The sequence below is a fragment of the Aspergillus uvarum genome, assembly GCF_003184745.1.
Source record: "Aspergillus uvarum CBS 121591 unplaced genomic scaffold BO82scaffold_12, whole genome shotgun sequence".
Classification (NCBI taxonomy): domain Eukaryota; kingdom Fungi; phylum Ascomycota; class Eurotiomycetes; order Eurotiales; family Aspergillaceae; genus Aspergillus; species Aspergillus uvarum.
Genome location: NW_020291309.1, coordinates 76,648 through 102,585, shown reverse-complemented (window position 1 = coordinate 102,585; position 25,938 = coordinate 76,648). Strand labels below are relative to the sequence as shown.

General features: G+C 52.8%; 8 protein-coding genes across 8 annotated transcripts; 4 read left to right on the top strand and 4 right to left on the bottom strand.

Annotated features, from left to right (window-relative positions):
* Positions 1-459: 459 nt before the first annotated feature.
* BO82DRAFT_399796 (C2H2 finger domain protein) lies at positions 460-1,614 on the top strand (the record flags this gene model as incomplete). The annotated part of the gene is made up of 5 exons (XM_025639142.1): positions 460-585; positions 642-667; positions 726-833; positions 889-1,438; positions 1,495-1,614. The coding sequence occupies 5 exons, from the start codon at positions 460-462 to the stop codon at positions 1,612-1,614; spliced, it is 930 nt and encodes a 309-aa protein (XP_025494336.1).
* A 1,293-nt stretch (positions 1,615-2,907) lies between these two features.
* BO82DRAFT_381669 (uncharacterized protein) lies at positions 2,908-4,939 on the bottom strand. Its single transcript, XM_025637873.1, has 3 exons — positions 4,190-4,939; positions 3,803-4,121; positions 2,908-3,740 (listed from the first exon to the last, which is right to left on the bottom strand). Exons 1-3 carry the CDS (start codon positions 4,450-4,452, stop codon positions 3,003-3,005), a joined length of 1,320 nt encoding a protein of 439 aa, XP_025494335.1. The 5' UTR covers positions 4,453-4,939; the 3' UTR covers positions 2,908-3,002.
* Positions 4,940-5,351: 412 nt separating this feature from the next.
* BO82DRAFT_330052 (gamma-glutamyltransferase family protein) lies at positions 5,352-7,659 on the top strand. The gene is made up of 4 exons (XM_025633081.1): positions 5,352-5,695; positions 5,753-5,771; positions 5,837-6,186; positions 6,292-7,659. The coding sequence occupies exons 1-4, from the start codon at positions 5,531-5,533 to the stop codon at positions 7,576-7,578; spliced, it is 1,821 nt and encodes a 606-aa protein (XP_025494334.1). The 5' UTR covers positions 5,352-5,530; the 3' UTR covers positions 7,579-7,659.
* A 288-nt stretch (positions 7,660-7,947) lies between these two features.
* Positions 7,948-12,490, bottom strand: BO82DRAFT_22634 (PE repeat family protein). Its single transcript, XM_025630781.1, has 2 exons — positions 12,060-12,490; positions 7,948-11,959 (listed from the first exon to the last, which is right to left on the bottom strand). The coding sequence occupies exons 1-2, from the start codon at positions 12,322-12,324 to the stop codon at positions 8,082-8,084; spliced, it is 4,143 nt and encodes a 1,380-aa protein (XP_025494333.1). The 5' UTR covers positions 12,325-12,490; the 3' UTR covers positions 7,948-8,081.
* Positions 12,491-16,692: 4,202 nt separating this feature from the next.
* Positions 16,693-18,423, bottom strand: BO82DRAFT_277856 (MFS transporter; the record flags this gene model as incomplete). Its single annotated transcript, XM_025631202.1, has 3 exons — positions 16,693-16,989; positions 17,087-18,093; positions 18,156-18,423. 3 exons carry the CDS (start codon positions 18,421-18,423, stop codon positions 16,693-16,695), a joined length of 1,572 nt encoding a protein of 523 aa, XP_025494332.1.
* Positions 18,424-19,521: 1,098 nt separating this feature from the next.
* BO82DRAFT_410133 (putative thiol methyltransferase) lies at positions 19,522-20,935 on the top strand. Its single transcript, XM_025639760.1, has 2 exons — positions 19,522-20,462; positions 20,549-20,935. The coding sequence occupies exons 1-2, from the start codon at positions 19,968-19,970 to the stop codon at positions 20,903-20,905; spliced, it is 852 nt and encodes a 283-aa protein (XP_025494331.1). The 5' UTR covers positions 19,522-19,967; the 3' UTR covers positions 20,906-20,935.
* An 88-nt stretch (positions 20,936-21,023) lies between these two features.
* On the bottom strand, positions 21,024-22,052 carry BO82DRAFT_399789 (deubiquitinase OTU2; the record flags this gene model as incomplete). The annotated part of the gene is made up of 1 exon (XM_025639141.1): positions 21,024-22,052. The coding sequence occupies one exon, from the start codon at positions 22,050-22,052 to the stop codon at positions 21,024-21,026; it is 1,029 nt and encodes a 342-aa protein (XP_025494330.1).
* A 374-nt stretch (positions 22,053-22,426) lies between these two features.
* BO82DRAFT_352099 (short chain dehydrogenase/reductase family) lies at positions 22,427-23,864 on the top strand. The gene is made up of 4 exons (XM_025634598.1): positions 22,427-22,759; positions 22,846-23,080; positions 23,179-23,482; positions 23,551-23,864. Exons 1-4 carry the CDS (start codon positions 22,730-22,732, stop codon positions 23,768-23,770), a joined length of 789 nt encoding a protein of 262 aa, XP_025494329.1. The 5' UTR covers positions 22,427-22,729; the 3' UTR covers positions 23,771-23,864.
* Positions 23,865-25,938: the final 2,074 nt, after the last annotated feature.

Here is a 25,938-nt window from a genome sequence, read left to right as displayed (position 1 = left end):
TTCTTTTTCCAATTCCGCATCTCACTGCCTCCCTCTTGATTTGCAGATGCGAGGCATTTTCCCGTCATCATCATAATCACCTACATCAAATCAATCAACTTCCGATCTCACCCACCACGTTTCTGGCCCGTTCCCCAATCTTGCTAGTATAGCTGCATCACAGCCCACCTTGCTCACGACCCCCAATCTCCACACCCATAGCTCACCTCCCGTTCCTGACAAGTCTGGGTCTGTTACAGAATGACCAGGGGATCATCTCCTTCAGGAACCAGAACTATATCTTCGACCCAGTCGCCGGCAGATTTCCTGTCTATCCTCACCTCTCCACACGACTCTATAAAGTCAATCACTCCTAAACATCTCAAACACCAACAGGAACAGGAACAACTACTTCCTACCAACTCTTCTTCTATCACTCTCACTACAACATCAATTGCTGGCCAGCAACATACAGTCACCATGCGCCGAAGCACTGCCCAAGCGGAGATCCCTCTCCCCATCACATACACCCCAACTACACATCGCATCAGCAAAGCAAAGAAAGGCAAACGCGTCCACGCTTGCGAATATCCAGGATGCAACAAAGTCAGTATACATGAATTATAGGTCAACATGAGTCTCGGCTAACATTCAAGTTCTAGGTTTTCACCAGAGCAGAGCACAGAAGGTACTTGATGGCAGTGTACCCGGCTCGACTCTTTCACGTGCTAATTTGCTTTTTGTAGACGGCATGAGTTGAACCACAACCCCGAGGCATTGTTCCGATGCGCCCACCTCAACTGCAAGAAAGCATTCCACCGTCCCGACTTGCTCTCCCGCCACATGGAAAGACAGTGAGTGACCTTCCATGTTGAAAGTCACTGCCTGGCCGCTAACGCAGAACTTCAGTGAGCTCGAAGCCCAGATGGACCACACCGCACAATGGCAGCGTCAGAACCGCACCTCTGTCATGCCCGAGGCTTATGTGCCCAAGTGTGCACCTGTCAACGCCCACGCGACTCCCTATCTCACCGTCTCCCAGCCCCAGAATGCAATGTCCGTAGGATCGCTCGTCGGGCCGGCTATCCACCCAGATTTCTCCAGCGATTGCAGCTTGATGTGGAATGGAGTTGATTTGCAGTCGGCACCCCACACCCCGTTGTACCAGGGCCCTCACATTCACGAGTCCATCGAGGACAGTCGCTTCTACGCTACCCCCGACACATGCCCGTCTCCCGTCTCGGATGGCTCGCTTTCAGTTCACTCTTACGCTCGATCTTCCGTGGTGTCCACGCCCATGACCACAGTTGAACCATACCCCGAGAGCATCATTGAGCACGACTTGACCTCATCGCCTATCTCCATGCAATCGCGGATGGGCTGCTGGGAACAGCAGGACATCAGCCTGCCGTCCATGAGCATGATGTCCATGCCCCTCACCGAAGGTCTTCTTCAACCAGTATGTTGTATCAAGCTCCTTTTTCGAAACCTTTCCGACTAACACCGGTCTGACAGACCCTTCAATGCGCCTACCCCTCGCCGAGCTGGTCAACACACAGCCTGGGTTATGACGAGCATGTGCTACCACCCGCTGCCTTCCCCCCAAACATGGGCTGGAAGTCATGGACGATGTGAAAGCGCGCACGAGAAGCACGAAGTAACGACCACGATCCATTAGACCTCATCCTCGCCGGAACCTCAACAAGGAGGGCTTATCAGCCATGCTTTGAAGCGGAAAATCGATTCAGCTTATAATCGAAATGTCTAATACGCAATCGACGCAGCGGACGCGGCTAATCTTACAATTCGAATTGGGAAAACAGAACGCTCAAAACCGAAAACCACCCAAAAAAAAAAAAAAAATTAAGGAAAGGAAAGAGGGAAAAGAGAAAAGCAACATCACCACATCAGCTTCGAAACATCCATCCTGCAAAGGCTTCAAAAAGTTTCTTTCGACGGAGAGCGGATTACACAAATACTACACTCCCCCCCCGAACTCGGGAAGGAGCTACCACCTTGTCTCCTTCTCACCCACCTATCATCAGAGCTGCTTTACTAGACTCGCGTTGGCTTATAAGGTTTACTGCACAGCATCTCTTTTGTCTCTTGCATGGCTTCTGCTTTTTTTTTTTTTTCTTTCTCTTATCTATCACTTCTTTATATACCCATTTTTGTGCAAGGAACCTTTTTTTTTTTTGGTCATCCACAATTGATTTCCCGATCTATCTCCTATGTCGACCGATGTTTTCTCTCTGATGCCTTATTGAATTATGCTATATCAAGTTTACATGCGCGGCGGTGTTCGATGTTCCTCCTCGGAAATTGGTTTGGTTTCGGGGGCCTGAACAGGCAACTATTTTGTACATGCATTTTTGTCTGCTTTAGATTCTGCTTCGCGGTTAAGTTGTTCGATGAACAACTCTTGTTTCCCAGTCTGTACAAATACTCTGTATATCTAGCTATAGACTTTCCTATCTGGAATCGTACATACACATCTTATCATTATTTGTCTTCGAATTGCCTTGCCTATACCTAGTATGAACAAGGTTCTTAGTAAGCAGTATTCGCTGCGCTGCATCATTGTTTGTCGATGCGCGAAAGTTGATAGGTGGTATGTAGTCCCTTCTGGGGAGGGGGTTTGTGACTGTAGCATTATGCCCTGGTTAGGCTCAATTTGCAGCCGACGCTGTGCTTGGCTGTGCAGGCTTGGGAGAATGGTCACCATATCCTTTTTAGTAGGGTAGTAGTTTTCTCTTGGAAGAGAGTGATCGACAACTGCTTTTCTGTCTATCTTTGACCCAGGCATCATTAGTGAAGACACACGGCGAGGGAGAGCTAGACTTGTAACGAGGACTTGTTGTAAAGTTTGCAGCACATTGCGTGACAGAGACAGATTGAATCACTGAAGTTCAAACGGCAGAAACAAGTGTGCTACAGCCGGGAAGTGATATTCCAACTCGATCTACCTACTGTATTACCTGAGTTAACAATTATCCTTTCCACAGCTACTCCGGACTCTAGGACTAATGAACCTCTTCCTTCGCAGGGATGACTCTCCAACACCAGCCGCACCAACTACGATGTTCGCCCTTCTCCTCCCTAGTGAGATACTCTCCTGTTTCCCTCTCATCCTCATGCTCCGCCACACAAGCGCCTACTACAATTCTCTTCTTCGCCTTCTGCTTCACCCTCCCCCCAATCCCGATAATCTCCTGCCGGAAATACCCCGGCTCGTCGCCGTCACGATGGTCCCAGCTCTCGATGGTGGTGTGTCTGGGAGGACTATGCGCATGGTTCCGATGTTCATAGTAGTGACTGTAATCCGGCGAGCTACCCCCGGACGCCTCGTCTGCTTCGCATTCAACCTCGAGTTCGATCTCTTTGGCTGCAAGGCACTGTTCCTCTCGGCCGCACTTGACACCCTGACAGCCCTCGCCGATCCCTGTGCCTAGACCGCCAAGATAGGTGCTGTAACGTGTACGCCAGGTCCAGACGCGACGGTAGGTGGTGTCATTGCTGCGAACGCGGTGACCACATTGATGACAGAGCCAGATCGCTTCATAACAGTTGCATGGAGTGCGTTGAAAAGCAATGGCCGTTGACGGTGCGTTTGATGCTGAAGATTCGTGAGCCATTGCAGACTGAGACGAAGAGGGCAATGGATCAATTAGGTCAGTTAACGGGGCTGTCTGGCAGGTCGTGCAGAGGCGGCGAATGCGGTTCTTATACATGCTGCTTGAGGGAGGCTTAATGGTGCAGTTCTGCAGTGAGCCAACGTTAGTCCGTCAATGTTCGACTTGAAGCCGGGGAGGCCTAAGCTTACCCGGCACACCACTTTCGAGCATCGACGACACTCAGCAACCATATCTCGAGCGCATTTAGCAACCTTGCCTGTGGTTATTCGGCCCGATGCTCTTGCGTTCTGACTCAATAGCTGCAGCACAGACTTGACGCTGCTGGGAATTGCTGCTCCGCTGTCGAGCATGTCCGATACGGTCTCGATGTACTCATTCTCGCAGCGTAAGGTCTGCTTAATCAACTGCGAGCGGTATGGGGCCAGATTTGCGTGGAATTGGCGGCAGGTTTGGGAGAGGGCATGCAAGGTGTTCAGGTCGACTGCTCGAGCAATTTCCTTTATGATCCTGGATGGTGAGTCAGCACAACATCAGGAACCAGACACTCGGTAGCCTGGCCCAAGAGTATTCCATACGGATAGCAGCTTAGAGCGGCCGAAAAAGCGTTCCGGTTGAGGGCATGCTGTTGATCTTCATGGATGATGGTAGGATTCGGTAACGAATCTGGGGACTGATCGTGAGCTGCAGGCACGTTCGTCGATGGATCCGAACCGACTGCCAGTAACTTGGATAATTTTGGCTTTTGAGGCTCTAAGAAAGGATGTAAGTGTGTGTCGGGGACGCCAGGGAAGCTGTGCCTGTTGAACGCGTCGTGATCGTAGTCAACGAAGACCACCATTGTGACAATGACGGCAGAAGTACGGATGGTTGAGGGGGCGGGGATCCACACGGCCCAAGCTCTGTTTTTTCGCCGGACAAGAATTCACACAGTGAGCAGCCGGTCAGCTAGGTATATGTAGACGCTTTTGAGTCTGGCAAAGGCAGAGCAATCTAGTTATAGAAAAAACGGGACTCCCTGGATTCCCTGGATTCCATGAATGTTGGAAGTGGAATGACACGGCTGGGAAAGATCCAGCTCCGTTCTTCGGCGCGGGGCCAGCACGAGCTGGGCAATGAATAGTAGTAGAAGTGGTTCGTCTCGGCGATCCAGAAGCCGTGGCGGTCCTTTTCTGGGCCTGATGGGGATGCCAATCCTAGAGAGAGTGAGTGTCGGTGGGGAAGAGGAAGGGTTTATCCTTTTATGAAACGCCCACCACAGTAAGGAGAAGAGAGAAGCGGGTGGAGAGCAGGGCAGAGCAACGGAGATGAGACTGGGTGCGATCATATCAAATCCTCCTGGCACGTTCCATCTTATCTCTTTCTCTCGCTCTCTCTCCATCGCTGCCTTTCCGACCGACTGACACCCCATTCGGGAAGGTCATGCGGCATCACGTGGTCTGCAGCTGTTTGCAGACAAGACAAATCAAATACTGTACAACAGAGAGACTGTGATACTCATAGTTCCACCTTTGCACCACTGTCCTACTGCATCATTGCATTCTATACTACGAGCTTTCAGAGTCTCAAAGAGTCTCAAAGAGTCATGGCTGTTGCAAGTCACTCACCCACTCCTAGCAGGATGTCCTCCGATAAGATAACGCCATCGCCCTCCGCCAACATTTGGAGATTCCCCCTCACTCAGTGGGGTAACTTTAGTTATCGTCGTCGCGCTTGCTTCTTATCCTCGGCCGGGCCTATCTACCAATAGCCCTCCAACCAATATTGGAGTCATATCGCTTCCGCTAGCTTCTCCATTCTTCCTTTCCTCCGTATAACTTCGCTTGGTTCCCTCGCCTGCCTCTCCAAAGCCGACTGCCGCCCTTCCTTTCCCCGCCCCCCCGCTCTCTCAATTGAATCAACGATTCCCCGCCTCAACAATGCCACTCAATTCTAAAGCCATCTATTCTCGTCTCAATGCCGACTTTGCTCCCTTTGCCAGTCGAAGAAGTACCGTGCATAGTACCAAGGGCATTGTGACTTGCACGCAACCTCTAGCTGCAGCTGCAGGTCAGAAAATCCTCAGTAATGGCGGCAACGCTGCTGTATGTCTTCGTCATCGCAAACTCTAACGGACATGCCCCTGCTAACCCTCTAGGCAGGACGCTGCAATTGCCGTAGGTCAGTGACATCGATGCCAACGACTTTATCTTCAATCGAACACTAACACAGTCAATTGATCATAGCCGCTGCATTGAACATAACTGAACCCTCTTCCACTGGCATCGGAGGGGACATGTTCTGCCTCTACTACGATGCCAAGACAAAGAAGGTGCATTCCATCAACGGCTCTGGCAGATACTCTGGCAGCGCAACGTTGGAAAAGGTGCGAGAGGATCTCAAACTAGGTCCCGGCGATTCGGGAAAAATTCCCATGGATAGTGTCCTTGCAGCCACAACACCTGGAGCTGCAGCAGGATGGGTGGACACATTCGAGAAGTTCGGTAGTGGGAAGTTGACTTTGGAGGATGTTTTGCGTCCCGCAATTGAATTGGGCGAAGAGGGATTCCCCGTGTCTGAACTGGCCTCATATTTCGTAAGTCACACCATATTTGGCAATTTCGGCCTCGAGAGACTTTCTGGAATACGTTTTCAACCCGCTCTCTGTTTGAGCACCGATGGGACTAATCGTTCTAAATAGTGGCATGAAAGCGAGCACTTGATCCGCGCTGCCTCTCCCAACTTCAGAGAGATGCTCAAAGCCGACCCCACAGCTAAAGACGGCTGTCGTAGCCCTCTGCCCGGTGAAATCTTGCGCAATCCAACCCTCGCACAAACTTTCCGCTCCCTAGCCGCCCACGGCAAGAAAGGCTTCTACGAGGGCCGCATTGCCGAAGAGATCGTCAAAGTCGTCCAGGACCTGGGAGGTTACATGACGCTAGACGACCTGAAGTACCATGCCGAGGTTGGAAGCCAAGAGACGGAGGCCATCTCGCTCAAATTCACGGGACAGGGTATCGTCTCCAAGCAGACTGACGGCACCACTGACGAGACCAACGAGGGCGTCGAGATCTGGGAGCACCCACCGAACGGCCAGGGCATAGTCGCTCTCATGGCGCTGGGCATCCTCGAGGAGCTCGAGCGTACCGGCAAGATCCCCATCTTCAGCGAAGCTCAACACAACTCCGCCGAGTACCTCCACGCAATCATCGAATCCCTCCGGATCGCCTTCGCCGACGCCTCCTGGTGGGTCACCGACCCGGACACCAACAAGGTCCCGTCTCAGGACCTCATCTCCCAGGGCTATCTCGCCGAGCGGGCCAAACTGTTCAACCCGGAGCGGGCCTCCGACATCATCGACCACGGCAGCCCGGCCCACAACCACTGCGACACGGTCTACTTCTCCGTCACCGACAGCGCGGGCAACGGCATCTCCTTCATTAACAGCAACTACGGCGGCTTCGGCACCTGCATCATCCCCGAGGGCTGCGGCTTCACGCTGCAGAACCGCGGGGCCAACTTCTCGCTGGACCCCGACCACCCGAACGCCCTGGCCCCCCGCAAGCGGTCCTACCACACCATCATCCCGGCCATGGTCACGAACGTCGCCGACGGATCGCTGCATTCCGTGTACGGCGTGATGGGCGGCTTCATGCAGCCGCAGGGCCACGTGCAGGTGCTGCTGAACATGCTCGCCTTCGGGTACCACCCCCAGGCGGCGCTGGACTCCCCGCGCATCTGTATCGGCGCGGGCGAGCCCATCCCCGGCAAGAGCGTTGACCGCACCGTCTACGTCGAGGAGGGCATCGCCGAGGAGGCGATCGAGGGCCTGCGGCGTCTGGGCCACGAGGTCAAGGTCTTGGCCGGCTGGAAGAGGGGCATGTTTGGGCGGGGCCAGATCATTCGGTGCCACTATGACGAAGGGAAGCTGATCTACAGTGGTGGAAGCGATCTCAGAGGCGATGGGCTGGCGATTCCGATCTTGTAGTCGTGTACATCCCGGGGGTTAAATGTGTATCACTGTCAATCTATAACTACGGTTTTTACGACTCTCAATGTGAATTGAAACGATCCCAAAGAATAAATGCTGCTTTTTGGTAGGAAGAAAACACACATGTACAAGGTAACCTGTCTTTTCAAGAAGACGAGGAACAGAAAGTAGAAGTATCGAGATACAATCGGCATAAATGAGACCCGAAAAGGGGGGGTAGAGGGCTCGCTCATACAAGAGACATGAAGATGAAAACAGTGAATAACAAAAAGTCACGATGCCCCGCGTTCCCAAATGCTGTCCTATACCTATAAATGCATGCTCAAAACGTACGAATCCCAAAATAAAACAATCAAAGATGTGGGGGAAGTTACAAGAAAGTAATGTATAGATGCAAGGGGTCAAACATATCGGGGGGATTGGTGATGATGGTGGTGGTGGTGGTGAAATGTGAACTCAACGGGGCCGGGGGTCGGGGGTCGAGGCAGAGAGCGATGCACTCAGTGTGCAGCGATGGCGGCTTTGAAGAAGCCTTTCATCTTCGAAGCGCCGCTTGGGGGTGGCGTGGGATCCCGGCGATGTCTGTGATGGCGATGGCGAGATGACTCGGTGCTATCGCGCTGCTCGCCGCGATGATGACGCCGCTCGGGTTCTTCCTTCGCTGGCGGTGCCGCTGCCGCCGCCGCCTCGGCCTGTTCGGCCAGCTTGCGAGCCCGGCGAGCTTCGCGGTGAGCACGGTCCTCTTCGTCGTCGCGGCGGGAGGACTCGGTAGAGCGCTCACTCGTGCTCTTGCCTTCCTGCGAGGAACGATGGCTGTGGGAATGGGTGGTCGAGGGGCGTCGCGAGCGGTCGTAGACATTGGCGGTCGCTTTGGCAGCGTTGACCATCAGGGGCGGTCGGTTATCAGAGCCATCGGCCATGTACTTGAGGAAGAAGCGAGGCTTCGTGGTCGTGGATTCTGGGATGACGCGAGAGGAGGAGGAGCTGCTCTTGCGATCACCCTCGTAGCTCCCCGAGTGGTTTGAGCTGCGGTGTCGCGGTCGGTTTGAGCTGCTGTCTTGCTCGCTCAGACGACGCTCCATTCTTTCTGATCGCTCAGACCGCTCGTGACGCTCGACTCTCTCAGCCCTCAGAGCCCGTTCGCGTTCCGCTTCTTCCAGTCGCTGTGCTCGATCCGCTCTCTCAGCCCTTTCAGCTCGTTCAACTCGCTCAACCCTCTCCCTCTCGGCCCGTTCCGCCCGCTCAGGTCGCTCGGTACGTACAGTTCGCTCATGCCGTTCATGTCGTTCAACGCGCTCAGATCTCTCAGGCCGTTCAGCCCGTTCTCGTTCAGCGCGCCTTGCACGCTCGCGTTCGTGGGCACGGCGCTCTTTTTCGGCCTTCTCGGCCTTCTCGGCCAAGGCTGCCTTTTGTTTGGCCTTCTCTTCATGCTGTCGCCGGGCCTCCTTCATGGATTCCGCCCATCGGCCAGTAAGACCGCTACCGCGTTGACTGTTCTGCCGCTGAATTGATCGATGTCCTTCGGATGAGCTCTTGGAACGGTCTCGATCCCGCTCCAGATCAGGAGACCTCTTCTTCTTTCTTCGCGAACTGTGGGCGGCTGCTGCTGCCAACCCTGCCCCTGCCGCTGCCGCACCGGCTGCAGCCAAGGCATCGTCATCGTGCTCGGCAGAGTCAACATCCTCCGAGACATCCGTAGCCAGGGCCTCTTCGGGAACCCCTCTGTCGATACTTGGTTCTTCTGGAGTAGGCTTGTATGCAGCAGGCTCCTCGACAGGAGTAGGTACTTCGGCTGGAGAACGCTCAAGAAGCTCAGGCTCAGAGGGAGAACGTTCGAGCAGATCAGGTTCCGCAGGAGCACGTTCTTCGATATGGGCAGATTCTTCAGCGGGCGCAGGCGCAGGCTCTTCCGCGGGCGCAGCAGCCTCTTCTGGTGCAGGCTCTTCGACAGGCGCAACTTCTTCAGCCGCCGGCTCAGAGGCTGGAGCAGGTACCTCTGGAGCAGGATCTTCTGCAGGCGCTGGCTCTTCAGATGCATCTTCTGCAGGACTGACTTCGACAATAACAGGCTCCTCAACAGGTGCGGGCTCCTCTGCAGCGGCAGGCTCTTCGACATGCTCTTCGGCGGGGGCAGCATCTTCGAGAGCAGGTTCCTCGGGAGCGGCGGGCTCGTCGGCGGGAATAGATCTTTCTAGATCAGGCTCTTCGCTAGTCGCAGATTCCTCAGTGATAGGTTCTGCTGCAGGCTCTTCAGTAGCTTCCTCGATTACGGCCTCTTCGACAACTTCCTCAACGACGACCTCTTCAGCCTCGACCTCTTCAGCCTCGACTTCTTCAGCCTCGACTTCTTCAGCAACGACTTCTTCAGCAACGACTTCTTCAGCAACGACTTCTTCAGCGACAATCGGTTCATCCGCAGGTGTAGATTCTTCCGGCGCGAGCTCCTCAGCAGTAGGGGGTTCCTCAGCAGGGGCTTCTTCAGCGGCAGGAGCTTCCTCAACAACGGGAGCTTCAGCAGCAGTAGGTTCTTCAGCAACAATCTCCTTGACGACAGCCTCAGCAGCAGCTGGTTCCTCAGCAGCAGGAGCCTCCTCAGCAGCAGGGACTTCCTCAATGATGGGAGCTTCCTCGACGGCGGGAGCTTCAACGGCGGGAGCTTCTTCAGCAGCCGATTCATCAGCAGCAGGGGCTTCCTCGGCGGCTGGTTCTTCTCTGGCAACCTCCTTAGCGACAGCCTCTTCGGCAGGAGTTTCTTCTGGAGCAGCAGTCGGTTCTTGAGCAGCAGCCGGTCTCTCGACAGTGGGGGCTTCTTCAGCAACAGGGGCCTCTTCAGCAACAGGGGCCTCTTCAGCAGCAGGGGCCTCTTCAGCAGCAGGGGCCTCTTCAGCAGCAGGGGCCTCTTCAGCAGCAGGGGCCTCAGCAGCGGGCTCTTCAGCTGGAGCAGGTTCTTCCACAATGGCCTTATCTTCAGCGGGCGCTGTTTCTTTAGCAGCCACGTCATCGGCTGTTGCAGGCTCCTCGACAGTAGGCTCCTCTTTCGACGCAGCTTCATCTGCAGGAACTTCCGCGGGCGCAGCTTCAGCCGCTTCTGCCTCCGCGGGTGCCGTCTCGGCTGGCTTCTCGTCCGTTGATTCTTCGACTGCCGTTTCTTGGCTTGGTGTCTCGTCGACTGCCGGTTCCGTCACTTCGGGGGTTTCTTCGGGCGTAGCTGGTGCTTCATCCTGAGCGTCTTTTGTCATATCGGCAGCAGGCTCATCAGCCGCCGTCTCTGCGGTAAGTGCCTCGGCATTTTCTCCGCCTGCGCCCTTTTCCTTAACAGCTTCTTCTTCGGGCGCATCGGTGGGAGCTGGGGTACTCGGGTCTGCCTCTGCCTCTGCCGCGGGTTCTTCGATTGCTGCAGGCGACTCAGTTGCTTCTGGAGTAGAACCTGCTCGTTCGGCCGCTTCAGCTAGTGCAGATTCCTCTGCCTTTGTAGCTTCTCCCTCAGGCTCGGTGGCAGCTGCGTCTGCTGTGACATCCTTTGTTGGCGTTTCCTCCCCTGACTGCTCTGCAGTCTCTGGCGCTTCTTCCTTGACGGGCTCGCCCTTTGCTTCCTCCGCAGCCTCCACTGCATCGGCCTCCGTGGTTGAAGGCCCGGCACTGTCAGCCGCAGGCGCTTCGCCGTCTCCTTCTGCTGCAGCAGCAGGGGCGGCTGGTGCCTCTACTACGTCAGCAAGAGCTTCAGGCTGAGCCTCGACCTCCTTCGGTTCCTCCTCCGGTTCGGCTTCTGTAGCTGCGGTGTCATTAGTTGCATCACTGGTGTCGTTCACACCTGCATTGTCGCCACTGGGACTATCAACATTCGTATCGGATGGGACCTCTTCTGTCGATGGGCCGTCTATACAGGGGTCAGTTGTCGCGTCGAAGTCAATAATGTCAATGTTCATATCAATGAGGTGTTCTGTACCGACTGCTGGTGTCTCCCCTTCCGCCGTGGTAGCTTCAACCGCCTGCTTTTCGGCGTCGACTTGGTCTTCTTCGGCAGAGGGGTCGCAGGCCGGAAAGTCTTCCTCTAAGTGTAAGGTTAGCTGACTTAGTGAACTGATCTTCTTTGTAGGCGTACCAGTGCTGGGGGGAGGTTCAGTAGTCTCCTCCGCGGGTGCTGGTGGACTGTCGGCTGCGTCGGGGGCGGCGGGCTCTGGCTCTACGTCTTTGGGTGCGTCCTCGGCTGTTGTGGCGTCTTCACCTGCTGGTGTGCTATCGTCCGCATCCGTTGCTGGTGCATCTGGCGCGGGGGCAGGCGTCTCGCTGTCCTCTTTGGGTGCCGCATCGGTGTCGTCGACAGCATCAGCAGCGGGTTCAGCGGGCTCGGAAGGTGGTGTGCTTGTCTCAGACGTTTCTATATAGATACTTAGTAAGGAAGACAAAATACTGTGATCAAGAAAGCAATTGTTGGGACACGAGGGAGAGGATGAGGCAAAAGGTAGGTCAATACATACCTCCAGAATCGGGCGACGATAAACCATCAGTAGAGGTGCTATCAGATCCTTCTTCCTCGGGGGCACTGTTGGCAGGTGGGCCTTCGATGGGTTTGTTGTTCTCCTGGTCCTTAGCCGGGGTCAGACCATCATCGGACGAGGTAGCAGCAACAGAATAATAATGAAATTGCATGGTTTGACGGTCGAAGGTCTGGTAATGACGCTCGAGTGTCTGATGGTATTCAAACTTGGGAAGCTCAGCATACTGGATCGGTGGTTGCTCCATTCTCAATCAATTCGGCCACCGTCTCCGGGGCGGGTTCAACTAGGGGAGCTTGCTCGTTGGAAATTGGATTGTCGTTTATCGGTAGCCGGTTCTTGTTATTGTTGTTGTTGTTGTTGTTGTTGTTGTTCTTCTTTTTGTTGTTGGTATTCTTCTTCCTACCCATTGCATCGGATCAGTGGCGAGTGTTACTGAACTATGTTAGACTTCAGCTGACTTGGTGAGGGAGGGAGAGGGGGGTATAAATTTTCATTGAAGAACTATGACATACTCCCGTCGGGTTCTAGATAGGGCGAAAATTGACAAGGGGGACAGAGACGAATGAACGAAGCACCAAAAATAGGGGCAATGCAAGAAGCACAGGATGTGAAACGGAGGGGGGGGAAGATGTAAAATGTCAGGTCAAAGGCTCAAAAGCAAACCCTGTTGAAATTAGGTTAGAAGGAAGGCCTGGAAAGGGCGAGTTGAGTGACCAAAGCGACAAAGGCCCGAATGTACCGGTACGCCAACGAGACGAGGGCTCCATTCTGGATTCAATGCGAGGCAACGTATCGTAGCGAATCCACTTCCCGGTGGTATAGAACATTGTTGAGCAATACTTTCGGGCTTGGGGTTGGGGACGTCATGAACGAACTGCCCAACGGCATCTCTTCTGATTGGACCACGTCTCACGGGCCCAATGGCCCTGGCGGACGGACATCGACAGAGGGTCTTTTTCCGGAAGCATTACTGGGGCAGGGGGATGCCGGAGGGCTGCCATCTGCAAAGCTCGCAGTAGTGGTGGCGGGGAGTGGGTGCGCCGTGCAGTCCGGATAGAACGCAGGCTGGACAATCGGGAGATGGGAGATGGGTGGTGCTTCGTTGAGAGTCCTTAGCGTGGTGGGGATGGTGCCACAGCTCCATCGGGACCCTCTGATTGTTGTTGTTCCCGGGCCTGATTTACTCTTTGCCTTGTTTCTCTTTGCCTTGTCTTCGCTCTCTCACCCTCTCGGTTGATGATCATTTGAGGTCGATCATAAAGATAGAGCTGCAAGTGGATGCAGTTGGAAGGGAGTTTCTCCGTGCGGAGAAGGGAAAAACAAAGCATAGGGTCAAACCGGCAGCTTAATTCAGGATGCAGGGTGAACACGGATTGATGCCAGGTCAAGTGATATGACCAGCCAATAAAGACGGCATACAGTCGTTGCAGGCAAGCAATCGAGAGCGAAGAATAGCTGAAGACCGGAATGACTCTGGTTACTCGGAAATTGATTGACTGCGACCACTGCCAAATATCGACTATCGTACTGGCATTAGCATTAGCGCGTGTGGGAGCAGTCGTGAATTCCTGCCCAACAATTGCGTGGACAGGGCAGTTAGATTGGATGCATTTCTTTGTGCGGCGAGGGGGTCTTTAGAGACTGGGCCCCATGTCAATCCGAGGCGACATGGGATGGGGAATTTGTGTGTACTGTAAGTTGTGACTGGGGGGTGAAGTGGGTGGGTGCGATATGGCCGGGCCCATTCTCTGATCAGTGCACTCCGTACAGTACATCTAACCATCTGGAGAGGGCGATCGATCATGAGCCAGACACATCAGTGCCATCATCTGAGATCATCATCGAGATTTCAGCTGTGAGGGATCTGTTGGGAGACAATGAGTGAAGGCCACATTGCACAGTGCTCTGGTACCTGATAGAGGCACGGCCAACACCTCAGGGGAGGCGGTTGTTGTGGCAGCTGCGAAAGAAGGGGAGAGAAAAGGAAGATCCGTTTGAATGCGAATCCCCACCGGCCAAGTCAGCAGTACTAGCCTGGTCGTACTGTACCTACTGTACCTACTGTACTTACTGTACTTAGTAGCGTGGTGGTTGGCCACGGTATAGTGTAGTTACAGCTTACAGCTTACTGCACCCGCCCGCAGATCACTGGACTGCCCGACCAGGAATAGCGGGCTTGCCTGGCCTCAGGCTGCTTCCATCCTGCTACACTACCATTACCACTACGGCACTACCACCACCACCACTACTACCACCACCAGGGCACCGCATCTAATGACACGGACCAGGGGTTCGATATTCCCTTTTTTTTCCAGCTGACAATTATTCTCCGAAATCTGCAGCAGTCTGGCACCCATTGATCCGAGGAGCACCCATGCCACGAGTAGGGACCAATTTCAGAATAATAATGCTCCAGAACTTCCCAGACCGTCATCGCACCCGCAGCGAAGTGAGGCGCGCCGGTCTGCTGTTTTGGCAGCCTGTGAGTGGCCCGCCATAACATCCACCACCACCACTAATCTTTCTCCTCCCGGGACCCATTGGTATTATTGAGGAGACAGGCGACGCTCAAAGATTGATTTTGATTATCTATGCTGAAGATGGCGGAAAAGGAAAAAAATCGCTAACTAATCTAACCTCAATTCAACCTCGCTCACGGAAAGTCCCCGAAACGAAACCAATCTCCCGGTAAAATCTGCGGGGGGGGGTTACGGAGTATTGCTGCCGACTTCGCTGCCCACCTTGCGTTGAGCACTGAGTAGTGACTGCACTTCGTACTGTCTATCACCAACTTGACAGCTTCTGCACACAACACTTCCTGCTTAGGACGCTTGGACGAAGCCGAAAGAGACGAGTATCATAATGCATACCAAAAACAATACATCAATCTCCCATTCCCCCTCTCTTGACACGTCCTCCACGTCACCGATCCAAGTGGTATATCGCCTCCGATCAGACAAGTCTATCGGGCCTTCCGATGGGCGATGAAGACCACAATCTCGAAAGGAACGAGGAAAGTCCCTCCCCCCCACTATCTAGATCTTCCTATGCATCTCATCGGAGGGAGGAGGGTTACGATCTCATTCTGCTTGCCAACAAGCGAGACTGAAAAAAAAAAAGCATTTTCCTCTCCGTCAGTCGTCAACCAGATTTGGTCCAGTTCTTTCCCCCTTCTTCTGCTGCAGTTGCGCGGGCGTCACCCAACGCACGGCCCAAAAGACCCCCCTCCCTTGCTGTAACACCATGCTATCATCGTGAAAGGTGAGCGCCTCCAGATCCCATGAGAAATTCGGCGGGTGGGGGTTAGGAGTGAGTAGGGTGGTCAAACGAGGAAGGAAAAAGGAAGGGTCGCTGCACCAGATAGCATTGCAAAACGTACGCCGTAATAGTGCCCTCTCTCTCCCCTACAAGCAAACAAAGTATATCGTTGTCCAGTAAGCCAGCATATCCATTGAGCCGCACCACAGGGTGGTCATCTCCCCACCACCACCGAAGGCAAACAAAGACGAAGAAGCAAGAGGGGGGAGGTCAGATGCAGCGGGCCGAAGAGTCCGGGTTTTGCCTCTTTCCATAGTCACTGTGTTCTTACTACTACCGGTAGACTGTACGGACTGTTACTTGGAGTCCAGGTGATGTATCGTCACGAGGTTAATCCTTGCCGATAATCCGATGGAATTATGAGTAAAAATGGGTTTCCAACTTATGCACGTTGCCGCTTTGGACCCGACAGATGATGGAAAATCAGTTCATGCTTCCCAACGCTTTAATTTCTCTTTTGCTTCTTGTCTACAAATGGTTCCAACCTCGAATTCCCTTTTCCCGCCGCTGCTTTGTCTTCATACTTGCTGCTGTCCTACCTGAGCTGGAATCTCGACCTTTGGGCTCACAAGAAGCAGAGCGGCTAGGGCAGACCGGTAAAATGTCCCCACCGTTATTGTACGTCAATGGTAAAAATAGTGCCGAGACGTTGGGAGGACTAGACAGAGTCTGACTGCGTTTACATCTCTACCGGTCATTTATGCAAGAAGTGTTAAATAAGGCCTCTTTTGGTCGCTGCACTCGGAAAGGCTATTAGGCTGTTCACATAGAACATGCACTGCACTGTGCATGAGGCTGTTGATGATCGCCGCCTACCTCCAGCAACCATTGACATCACAATCAGGTTCAGCTGCATGCTTGATACTGACGACATCGACTACTTCATTGACGAGCAGGCAATACAGTATACTTACAGTCTGACAGTATATATTTTTGAGTCACCTGTGTGCCGTCATCACTAACTCTAAAAATAACATGACCATCGTCGGGTATCATGAAGCTGTGCAAGTTTCCTGGAATATGCTGATGTGATCGGCCAGATTGATCACCATTCTTGTGACACTGTAGTTTGCGCCTAGACTCAGTTTCACGCAAGGACCCAACCGAGAATCCAAATGCACCTGCATTGAATCTTCACCTGGGAAAGCCTCCTGCTGACATCAGATACGGTCACGTCAGCGTGTTACTGACTCTCGTTGACGGAAGCCCGAGGATTTGATCTTGGTACCCAAAGCAACGCTGATGCTCTCTCTATCGAGTTTGAAGGATGAGCACAGCCTTCATATATAAGATGTCATTTCCTGAGTGCGTCCATGGATTTCCTCCATCGGGGTCCGTAGATCTTCATGACAAAGAGGACAGAACTGCTGGCGAAAGCGACTAGTCCAAGGATGGTGAAAAGCCATCCATTACCGATGGCATCTATGATCGGCGCGGTGACCACAGAGCCCACACAGGAAAAGATATTGCGCATGAAATTGTTGAGTGCAACGCCTGCAGATGACTTCTTGGGCATGAATTCAGTCAACATCGTCGTTGCCATACCAAAGATCAGCATGGAGCCGACACCGAAGAAAAAGTTCGCAATCATCTGCCCGGTACAGTCAGTGAGGCTTCAGTATGTGTATAGACAGGGACAATGGGAATTCTTCAATGGCATGTGACAGCCTTGAGGGCTTGGAACGTACCGGTGCCAACCAAAACACGCCCCGATCCGCGCACCAGCCATACCAGATCAGCCCAGCAGGGTAAAGAAAAGCCCCAAGCCAGGCGTTCTCGCGCATGCGGTCTTCAGGATGGTATATCAGCTTGCCATTTTCGTCGTACCGTCTGGCTTTCTTGGCCTCCCGTTGCATGATGCTATCCATCCACCGGCCCCCGAAGGTACTGGCCACCACGTAACCCATTGAGTTCGGGATATATAGCAAGCCGACGATGATTGTACTGAAGTTGTACGGGCTACCTCCGAATGTGTGTTCAACGCTAACGTTGAGTACATATAGAGAGCCGAACGTGATGCTGGCATAGTAGACCGTGAGCAGCACGGGGGGATACCGCAGATAGAGAATAATTTTCAGAGGATCCAAGAGTACCATCTTGAGGTACTTGAGCCATCTGGTTGTAAAGTGAATGACTTGCCGAGATGAGACACGACTCAATTGACGATCCATCGGTTCCGGCTGTTCATCCTTGAGTTGTCTTACCTGATCAGAGACGGCCAGGGTTTCCGGAAGTGCAAGAAAGATGAGTATGACAGTGATAGCTCCCCAGACTGCCAAAAACCACAATGTACTTCTCCACCCCCATCGCTCGGCTAGAGCACCACCAACTATGGGAGCTAACAATGGCCCGCACAGCGGCCCCAGATAGAAAATGTTCATAGCACGCCCTCTTTCCCTTGGCTCCCAAAGATCGGCAATAGTTCCTGCGCCAACTGCTTGAACCGATGCAGAAGCACCTCCACTCAGGAGTCGCAAGACAATGAGCATAGCGATTGAGCTAGAGATGGCACACAATGAGTTGAATATGACGAAAAGAGTGAAAGAGACAAGATATATTGTTCGACGTCCAAGCCTTTCGCTAAAAGAAGACCACCAGAGTGGAAAGATAGACATGCTAAGCATGTATAATGAGATTGACAGGTTCGTGACGGTAGTCGAGGTACCCAGTTCCTTTGACACCTGAGCCAAGGAGGCTTTTCCCAGCGGAGGCACGGGTTAGAATAGATTTGGCGTCAGGGGACATGAAAAGACTCACGGAAGAAGATCGAGCTGCCCATGGGAGCTGCAGCCCCTGCTACTGCAACTATGAATGTGATGAACCATTTCGTCTTTCGAGGATAGACTTTGGGGTCTACCACCTCCGCCAGCAGCGTGAGCTGCCCAAAGAGGCCCCTACGCTCCAGTCGGGGTACCACAACTGGCTCCTCTTGCTCTTCGTCAGAAGTGTGAATCGAAGAAGCACGGTCTTCTTCATCTTTACCTTCTATCACCGGCGAGCCGTTGGAATTCTGAGGCTGGGGCATATCGTCAACGCGTGTTTCGATTATATTCTTGGACGGTACGACGTCGCGGTGAGCCTTGCTGGTAGCCACAGGGGTTTCGACCTTGTCTTCATGAATTCTCTTGTCTGCCGCCATTATCCATAGAGATATTCAAAGCGAAGATGGGTGGTAAATTGACATCCGAGCACAGGCGATGTACGGCTTAGCGAGCACGAAAGTTATGTATACTGGCTTGTCGGACTCTTCCCTGAATCTTAATGAGAGGTAGGGCCGAAATTATGTTCTAATGCCAGGATGGAGGATAACAGAGGCGAAAAAGCCGAGCAAGCAACGGGGATCACGCATGCGTTCTTCAGTGGGGATAGTGCGACTAGTAGTTGAGTTGAAATGATGCCTGGCTAGTATGTTGAAGCTCGCTGGCCATTGTCGAGCTGCGTAAGAGGCAGATCTTGTTCTTAACTATGCATGGCCGATACGAGAGGACGACAAGAAGCAGAAGGAAGATTGGGCGGAAAGAGTTCTGGGGACAACGGGGAAAATCCTCAAAGACTTGGAGGAGGTGTTGGTCGGTTAGGTAGTGTGTTGTTGTGCACCCCATATCTCGCATGGGTCCCAAACAGGCAGGCGATAGCCTTTGCCGGGCGAGGGTCTCCCTCTCCCCCACTTTACTTTTCCTTCTTCTTGTCAGCGGGATCCATCGTTATCAATCTGCCGATTGTGTGCTTCACAACTGGAATGACTCCAACAAAGTCTACGATACGAGTAACGAGTATGTAAGCAGCAGTGAGCAAACCCTTCCAGTCTGCAAATCAAGTCCTAATCAAGTAGGCCCAGGCAAGCCAAGGCCGATGCCGTTCCATCCGAGAGCTCCAGTCGGAAGGCTTGATGAGCGGGCATTGCCGCCCTCCATCCAAAAACAAGAACTTACCGAGGTCAATGCCCGCTTGGAGTGTGGGGAGCTGGATTCTTATCCGAGTCACTCGGTAGAACTGCAATTACATACTTGTTTCCAGTTGCCGGTCTCGTGAGTGGCCACCATTGCTGCTTCAGGTCATTGTCGCCAGAAGAGATTTTTCTCATCATCATTGAGCATACGACGAACACTATGAGACTCTCAGCTGTGTCCACTTGAATCTAGGTGCGGCTCACTATAGGAGAAATTTCATGGGAGTTGCTAATCTCATGGAGTGAGCAAGCTCTCGAGCTCTATCAATGATGCAATGGTCCAACCTTGGAGTTTGAGCTCGGCTCCACACGTTTGCAATACATTTTAAGCTTAAAATCATTGACCAAAACGTCTGGAGTCGAGCGTGTCGATTGTTCAGACAATTCAGTGCGGTTGACTGTGGATACTTCAACCCGGATCCGCCGGTCCAAGTTGCCCCACGCCCACCAGCAGTTCGAACCGATACTTGATCGAACATCCTGCCTTCCTATGCTCTGGAGCATACATACACGCAACAGGCTAATAACACCATTAATCCTGAAGTGCCCCATTGAATCCACCACCTCCAAATCTCGAAAAGCAATTTTGTCGCGATACAATCTGTGAATCTGCAAGCAAGATGGCGACTCCAGACAGGGCCACCATGCAACGGAACGTCAGGGACACGTTGGCCAGGTATCAAGGAGATGACTATGTTGACGGCTGGGCTGAACTCTGGAATAAGAACGAAAATTTGCCTTGGGACAAGGGCATTCCTAATCCCGCGTTGGAAGATACCCTCACCCAGCAGCGCGCGACCCTCGGGGGTCCAATTGCCACGGATGCACAGGGAGCAACCTACCGAAAGAAAGCACTGGTTCCCGGCTGTGGCAGAGGAGTAGATGTGCTTCTTCTTGCCAGCTTTGGCTACGATGCTTATGGACTGGAGTATAGCGATGCTGCAGTCAAAAATTGTGAGAACGAGGCAGCTCAGAATGGGGACAAGTATCCTGTCAGAGATGCTGGAATAGGTCGAGGGAAGATCGCTTTCGTGCAAGGTGACTTTTTCAAGAATGACTGGATGGAGAGTCTACAAATACCGCCTAACTGCTTTGACTTGATATACGATTATACGGTAAGCCTACTTGGCTTGACCCCTGTTTTACGTTTCTCGTGTCTTCGTCCACGATAGCCAGAATCTGGGCTTACATGCGTCTACAGTTCTTCTGCGCACTAAACCCAATGATGCGGCCAAGTTGGGCTTTGCGACACACCCAACTTCTGGCGCCTTCGCCGCGCGGCAATCTGATTTGCTTAGAGTTTCCAAGGCACAAGGATCCGACGCAGCAAGGACCCCCTTGGGGAGTGTCATCGGAGGCCTACATGGAGCATTTGAGTCACCCGGGCGAACAAATCCCGTATGACGCTCAGAGCCGATGCAAGATGGATCCTCTTCGCGAGCCAAGCGAGCATGGTCTCGAGCGTGTGGCATACTTCCAGCCTGCTCGGACACACGAAGGTGGTAAGGACAGCAACGGGGTGGTTCAAGACCGAGTCTCCATATGGCGCCATCGGTAGTGCGCTTGTGCGGGTGGAAATCGACGGATACACATCACCATGAATCAGTCAATCCCTTGATGGATCCACCGGTCTGATTCGCTCAAATTGACTTCGCTTCTGCTGCTTTTCTCTCTCTCTAGGACTGCTTCGATAGTGCGTTGTAATGCTCCCCAAGCCCATATGTATGCCTGTAGTATGCCAGCCAGATGACCCGCTTACGCCTCTCTTCGTCATCAAGTCCATCCACATCACCCGGCTCTATCTTCTCGATCCTCCCATCGCCTTGTATTACATTGATCTCGACGCCGTATGCCCTCGCAAGCGCCTGCAGCTCGAGCTGTCCACCCCACTCGGCAGTCAGCTTGATCTTCCTGGTGTATTGATCCAGCGGCTCCTCCATGAATGCCTCAAAGTCATCTTTATGTTCAGCAATGAAGTCCGCGGCCACCGCCCGGACTGCTCGGTACCCGTCGTGCTTTGGGAAAGTGACCGTATCCACCCGCGACTGGGTGGGAGCCTGGAGAATCATCCTCTTGGGATCCGGTTTGAGACCCACACCCATCTCATCCAGTTGACTCGCAATCGCGGAATACAGACAATGCCCGTCCGGGTTAATCTCGATCTCCTTCAGCTGCAAGCGCTTGAACACGGCGTCCATAACCTCCTTCTCGTTGCCCCGATGGTCGGTCTGGTTCGCGGCCTCCTCCGCTGCTATGGCCGACTGGGCCGCTTGCTCGGCTGCACGACGCGCGAGACGGGCCTTTTGGCGGTTCGGCTTCTTGGGGCGCGCGCCGGAGGGCTGCGGGGTGTCGGTGGTGGTCGTGCTGTTGCTGTTGCTGGTTGGGGGCGTCGTCGTCGTCGTCGTCGTCGTCGTGGAGACCGAGGGATCATCTGTGGGAATGTTGACTTCGTCTTTGCTCGTCACGTCATTATCACCGTCATCGGACTTGCTGTCGTGGAGGCTGAGGTCCTCGAGACCGTCGACGGGCTCGCCGCTCAGCTCCGCCAGCTGTGCCTGTTGTCGCTCCGTGAGCTCCCGCTGCAGTCGGTCGCATTCATCGTTGATGCCCTTGCGGGTTTTCTTGGTGGCAGACTTCTTCTTCTGGGTGATCTTCGCTTGGAGGTCTTTCTGTTCCTTGCGGTGTTTGGCTTGCAGCTCCTCCATGGCTGCAGGGTGGGCTGTACTGGTTGTCGTGGTATACAATGATGATATAAGGATGAATCATAAAACTCCCCAAGTTGAATTTGTATGAGTCCAATGACTCCAAGGGAAATATTCAAGAGAATTGTAGATAAATGGAGGATTTAGGATCCAAAGGTGGGCTGCTGGACTTGCTGGATAACAAACACGCAGAGTGGTGGAATTGCCCCGCCACTGCAGGACTGCGCTCACTTTTTGCGGTCCTCCGTCCGCTCCGGTTTAATGTCGACGCCTCAGGCACACATATCACTAGACCGGGTCTTTACAACCTTAGGCACCAGGCATCGCTGTAGTTACGAAGAGCACCACAGAGTCTTGAAATGATTTTCTGAGAAGCCAGTGGACTTCCTCGACATAGGTGACCAGAAATGAAACAGACTGTGATCACCCTCTCAACTGTGCCCTTGTTCTTTCTCAGCCCGGATTGCCTCGGCATCTTGTGCCAAGCCGCTCAGTAATCGCTCGGCCGTCGGTTAGTGTACCCCGACATCGTCTCTCCGCATTGTATAAGGAGCTTCATCTGGCACCGCTCTCGAGTTTGTCGATGCTTTAACGTGAACTATTTATCTCAGCAGGTACTCTATCTTGATAGCTCTCTCATCTATAAATAGAGACCCGGAAGACTTGAAAGCAAGCACATCATGGATGTCCAGAAGCTCTTCGATGTGAAGGTTAGTCGCAATTATTACGCAAAATCGAGCGGCGCACACCCCCTTTTTTTCCAGTTGAGTATCATGAACACTGAGCAAGCTATCAGGGCAAAGTCGTGCTGGTTACTGGCGGAGCCAAAGGCATTGGCCGCATGATCTCCGAGGGTTATGTAGCGAACGGTGCCACCGTCTATATCTCCTCGCGTGATGCGAAGGCCTGCGAAAAGGCCGCCAGCGAGCTCAATGCGCTCGGCAAGGGCAATGCCTATGCCATTCCCGCCAACTTTTACCAGGAGGAAGATCTCAAGAAATTGGCAGACGAACTTACCAAGCGCGAGAGTAGTGAGTAGTGTGTCTTTCATTCGGTCCCCCCTCCACGATAGGCCTGGCGGTCGAAGTGGGTGGCAAGAATAATGAAGCGCTTACCTGATTGTCACCAGAACTTCACGTTCTCGTTAACAACTCGGGATCGAACTGGGGTGCCCCATACGATGAATACCCATCTTCCGCATGGACACGGGTCCTCACTCTCAACCTCCACAGAGTATTCGACCTTACCAAGCTTCTCACGCCCTTACTCGAGAAGGCCGCTGCGCCGGGCGACCCGGCTCGGGTCATTAACATTGGCAGTATCGATGGGTTGAGAGTCCCGGCGCTGGAGACCTTTGCTTACAGTGCTAGTAAAGCTGGTTTGCATCATCTGAGCCGTGTCTTGGCTAATCATCTTGGAAGGAGGAATATCACGTATGTTGTGGCCCTCGCTGTATGATTGCCGATGGGAGTTGAGCTAATCTGGTTGTCTTCTCTGGCAGGTCGAATACTCTGGCCTGTGGTCCTTTCCAGAGTAAGATGATGGCCGCCACCCTGGAGGCGCATCGTGAGACCATCGAGGGAAATATCCCATTGGGTCGTATCGGAAGTCCGGAAGATGTGGCAGGGGCTTGTCTGTTCCTGGGGAGCCGGGCTGGTGCATATGTGAACGGAGCTACTATCACTGTTGATGGTGGTAGCTCGGTTGCTGCTAGGTTGTAATTAGTACTGTCAACGAGTCAAAGCATGCGAGACATTAGCCTATGGTCAATTCAGAAAGAAATCAACATGGAGGTTAATCAAGGCTCCGACCCACCGGTGGGAAACACTCTGACTTCGTAGCTTGCGAGCCTGTACCACCTGATGAACAAGCATAGCCCATACCAGTACGGGGAGATGTGTCATTTTCGACAATAGTAGGTAATAGTGTGTGTTGAGGCGCCACTTTGTTGAGGCTAAAAACATTCAATAATCAGCTGACCAAGTTATTGATATGTCACTGCAGAACTTTCGAGCCATACGTATCACATTGATTATCTTGATCTTCTGTATGCATGTAATCTACCGGTACTTGGTTCTCCGTAGTATGGCAAAGTATGTTACTGATCGGCAACATATCATATTTCCTGTCATCGGTCGGAATGTTTACAGCGAGATGTACTCCGTACATGCGTACGATGTTTCGAGAATGATTCTAGGGGTTTATCGCGACTTACGGCCGGAAGGGACGATCCCACTCCGCTCTGCCTTCATCCTTCCATAAAGAGCAAGGAGCGAGTTTCAACCATAATGACATTGAGATATCTGATCCCTTGAAAACAGGACCTCATCGATGACAGAATCTCGACAAGCGAGAACGCTTTGGTCCAATATTCACCCAGGTTGAAAAAGTCCTGGGTAAGAGGCAGGTCTCCGGTTCGTGGCCGGTATATAAAGTCATCGACGGCTGATAGTAGGCGCGCCGAGCACGATAGTCTGAAAACTAACGACCCGAGACTCTGCAACAGAACTACTACCATGAATATTGGGTTGGAAACCCGGGTCAGAACAGCTCAACTTCGACAAGTAACACCATAATCCTGTCCTTGGCAGATTGTGACTCTTCACGCCGGCATTGCGAAGATTTTTGGGCGTTGCCGAGACCGCGCAGTCTTTCTCAACCTTATGCCGGGATTGAAGCCCTGCCATGGCATTCAATGATCCTTAACAATTGTCGCTGCATCGTGCAGGGCTTTCGATATTGCGTTAGGTATTCATCAAGGGCTGCCAGCCACTTGCTTAACAACAATGTTTGAGCTACCCAACCGACGTTCCGCTGCAGTTCGAGGACAGCAGGACTCAACCTCCGTGTGTAACGCAACGGAGTGATGATGATTCGACCGTGCTACCAGACCATGGATTGTCTTAGCATCTCGATCATGTCGATCTTACTTCCCCCGTGATCAATTCGATAGAGAAACGCTAAATCCAATGCTAAGTCGGATCTGGTACGACCGCAGCAATGTGCATGGACCAAATCGATAAACAAATTCAGTACATGATGCAGGAGGGAAAAAAGACAAGACAGGCAAGCAAGCACCGTACCCAAACGGTGGAATTGGTCTTCAACCTTGATTCAATTACTTCTTTTGGGCTTCCTTGCTTCTCTGTGGCTCTGTCATGTGCCTCTTTTCTGCTCTCTTTTTGTGTACAGGTGGTGGGTGAAACGCGTCCACCTCACCCTACTGTACTGTGCTTCCATTATCAGACACACAATTGTGGTTCCCCGCCGGCGATTGCTCTCTTATCGCACCGCTATCCAACGCCACGTCAAGGACGCAGAGAGTCAAGCATGAGCAGGCATCGTCTAGATAGTACCTTAACCATTTCTATCTCGAGGCTTCGGGAGATTTCGCACCGGTCGATACAAAGCTGGCTTATCATCATTGGAACCGAAATCAGCGGGCGAAATACCAACAAGAATTCGCTCTTGAGTGGAGCAGGCGACATCATCGGTTCGTGGCGTCATAGTCTCCAAGGGAACCTCATTCTCGCCTTTTCACATCTCGCCCGTCCACTTCTCTCTTAGGACATCTCATTGAAACCCTGTGGTTTAAAAAAGAAGATACGTTTTCAGACCAGCCCGAGAAAGTCTCTTCCACCCTCCCCCTTTTTTCTATTTTATTTTTTTTACAACAACATTCTGTTTGAGCTTTGTTGTTCGAGTGCACACCGCTCCTTTTTTCCCCCACGCGATAACCCTCAATTACTCTGAAAGAACCCACCCCCGAGTGTGACGTACCCCGAGATTCCGCGGACGCCAAACTTCGACTCGTGGCCAAAAATATTATTCCTCTTCTCCCGGGGACATCCATCCTCTTTGTTTAGCTGCACTTCAGCAGACCCTGGAA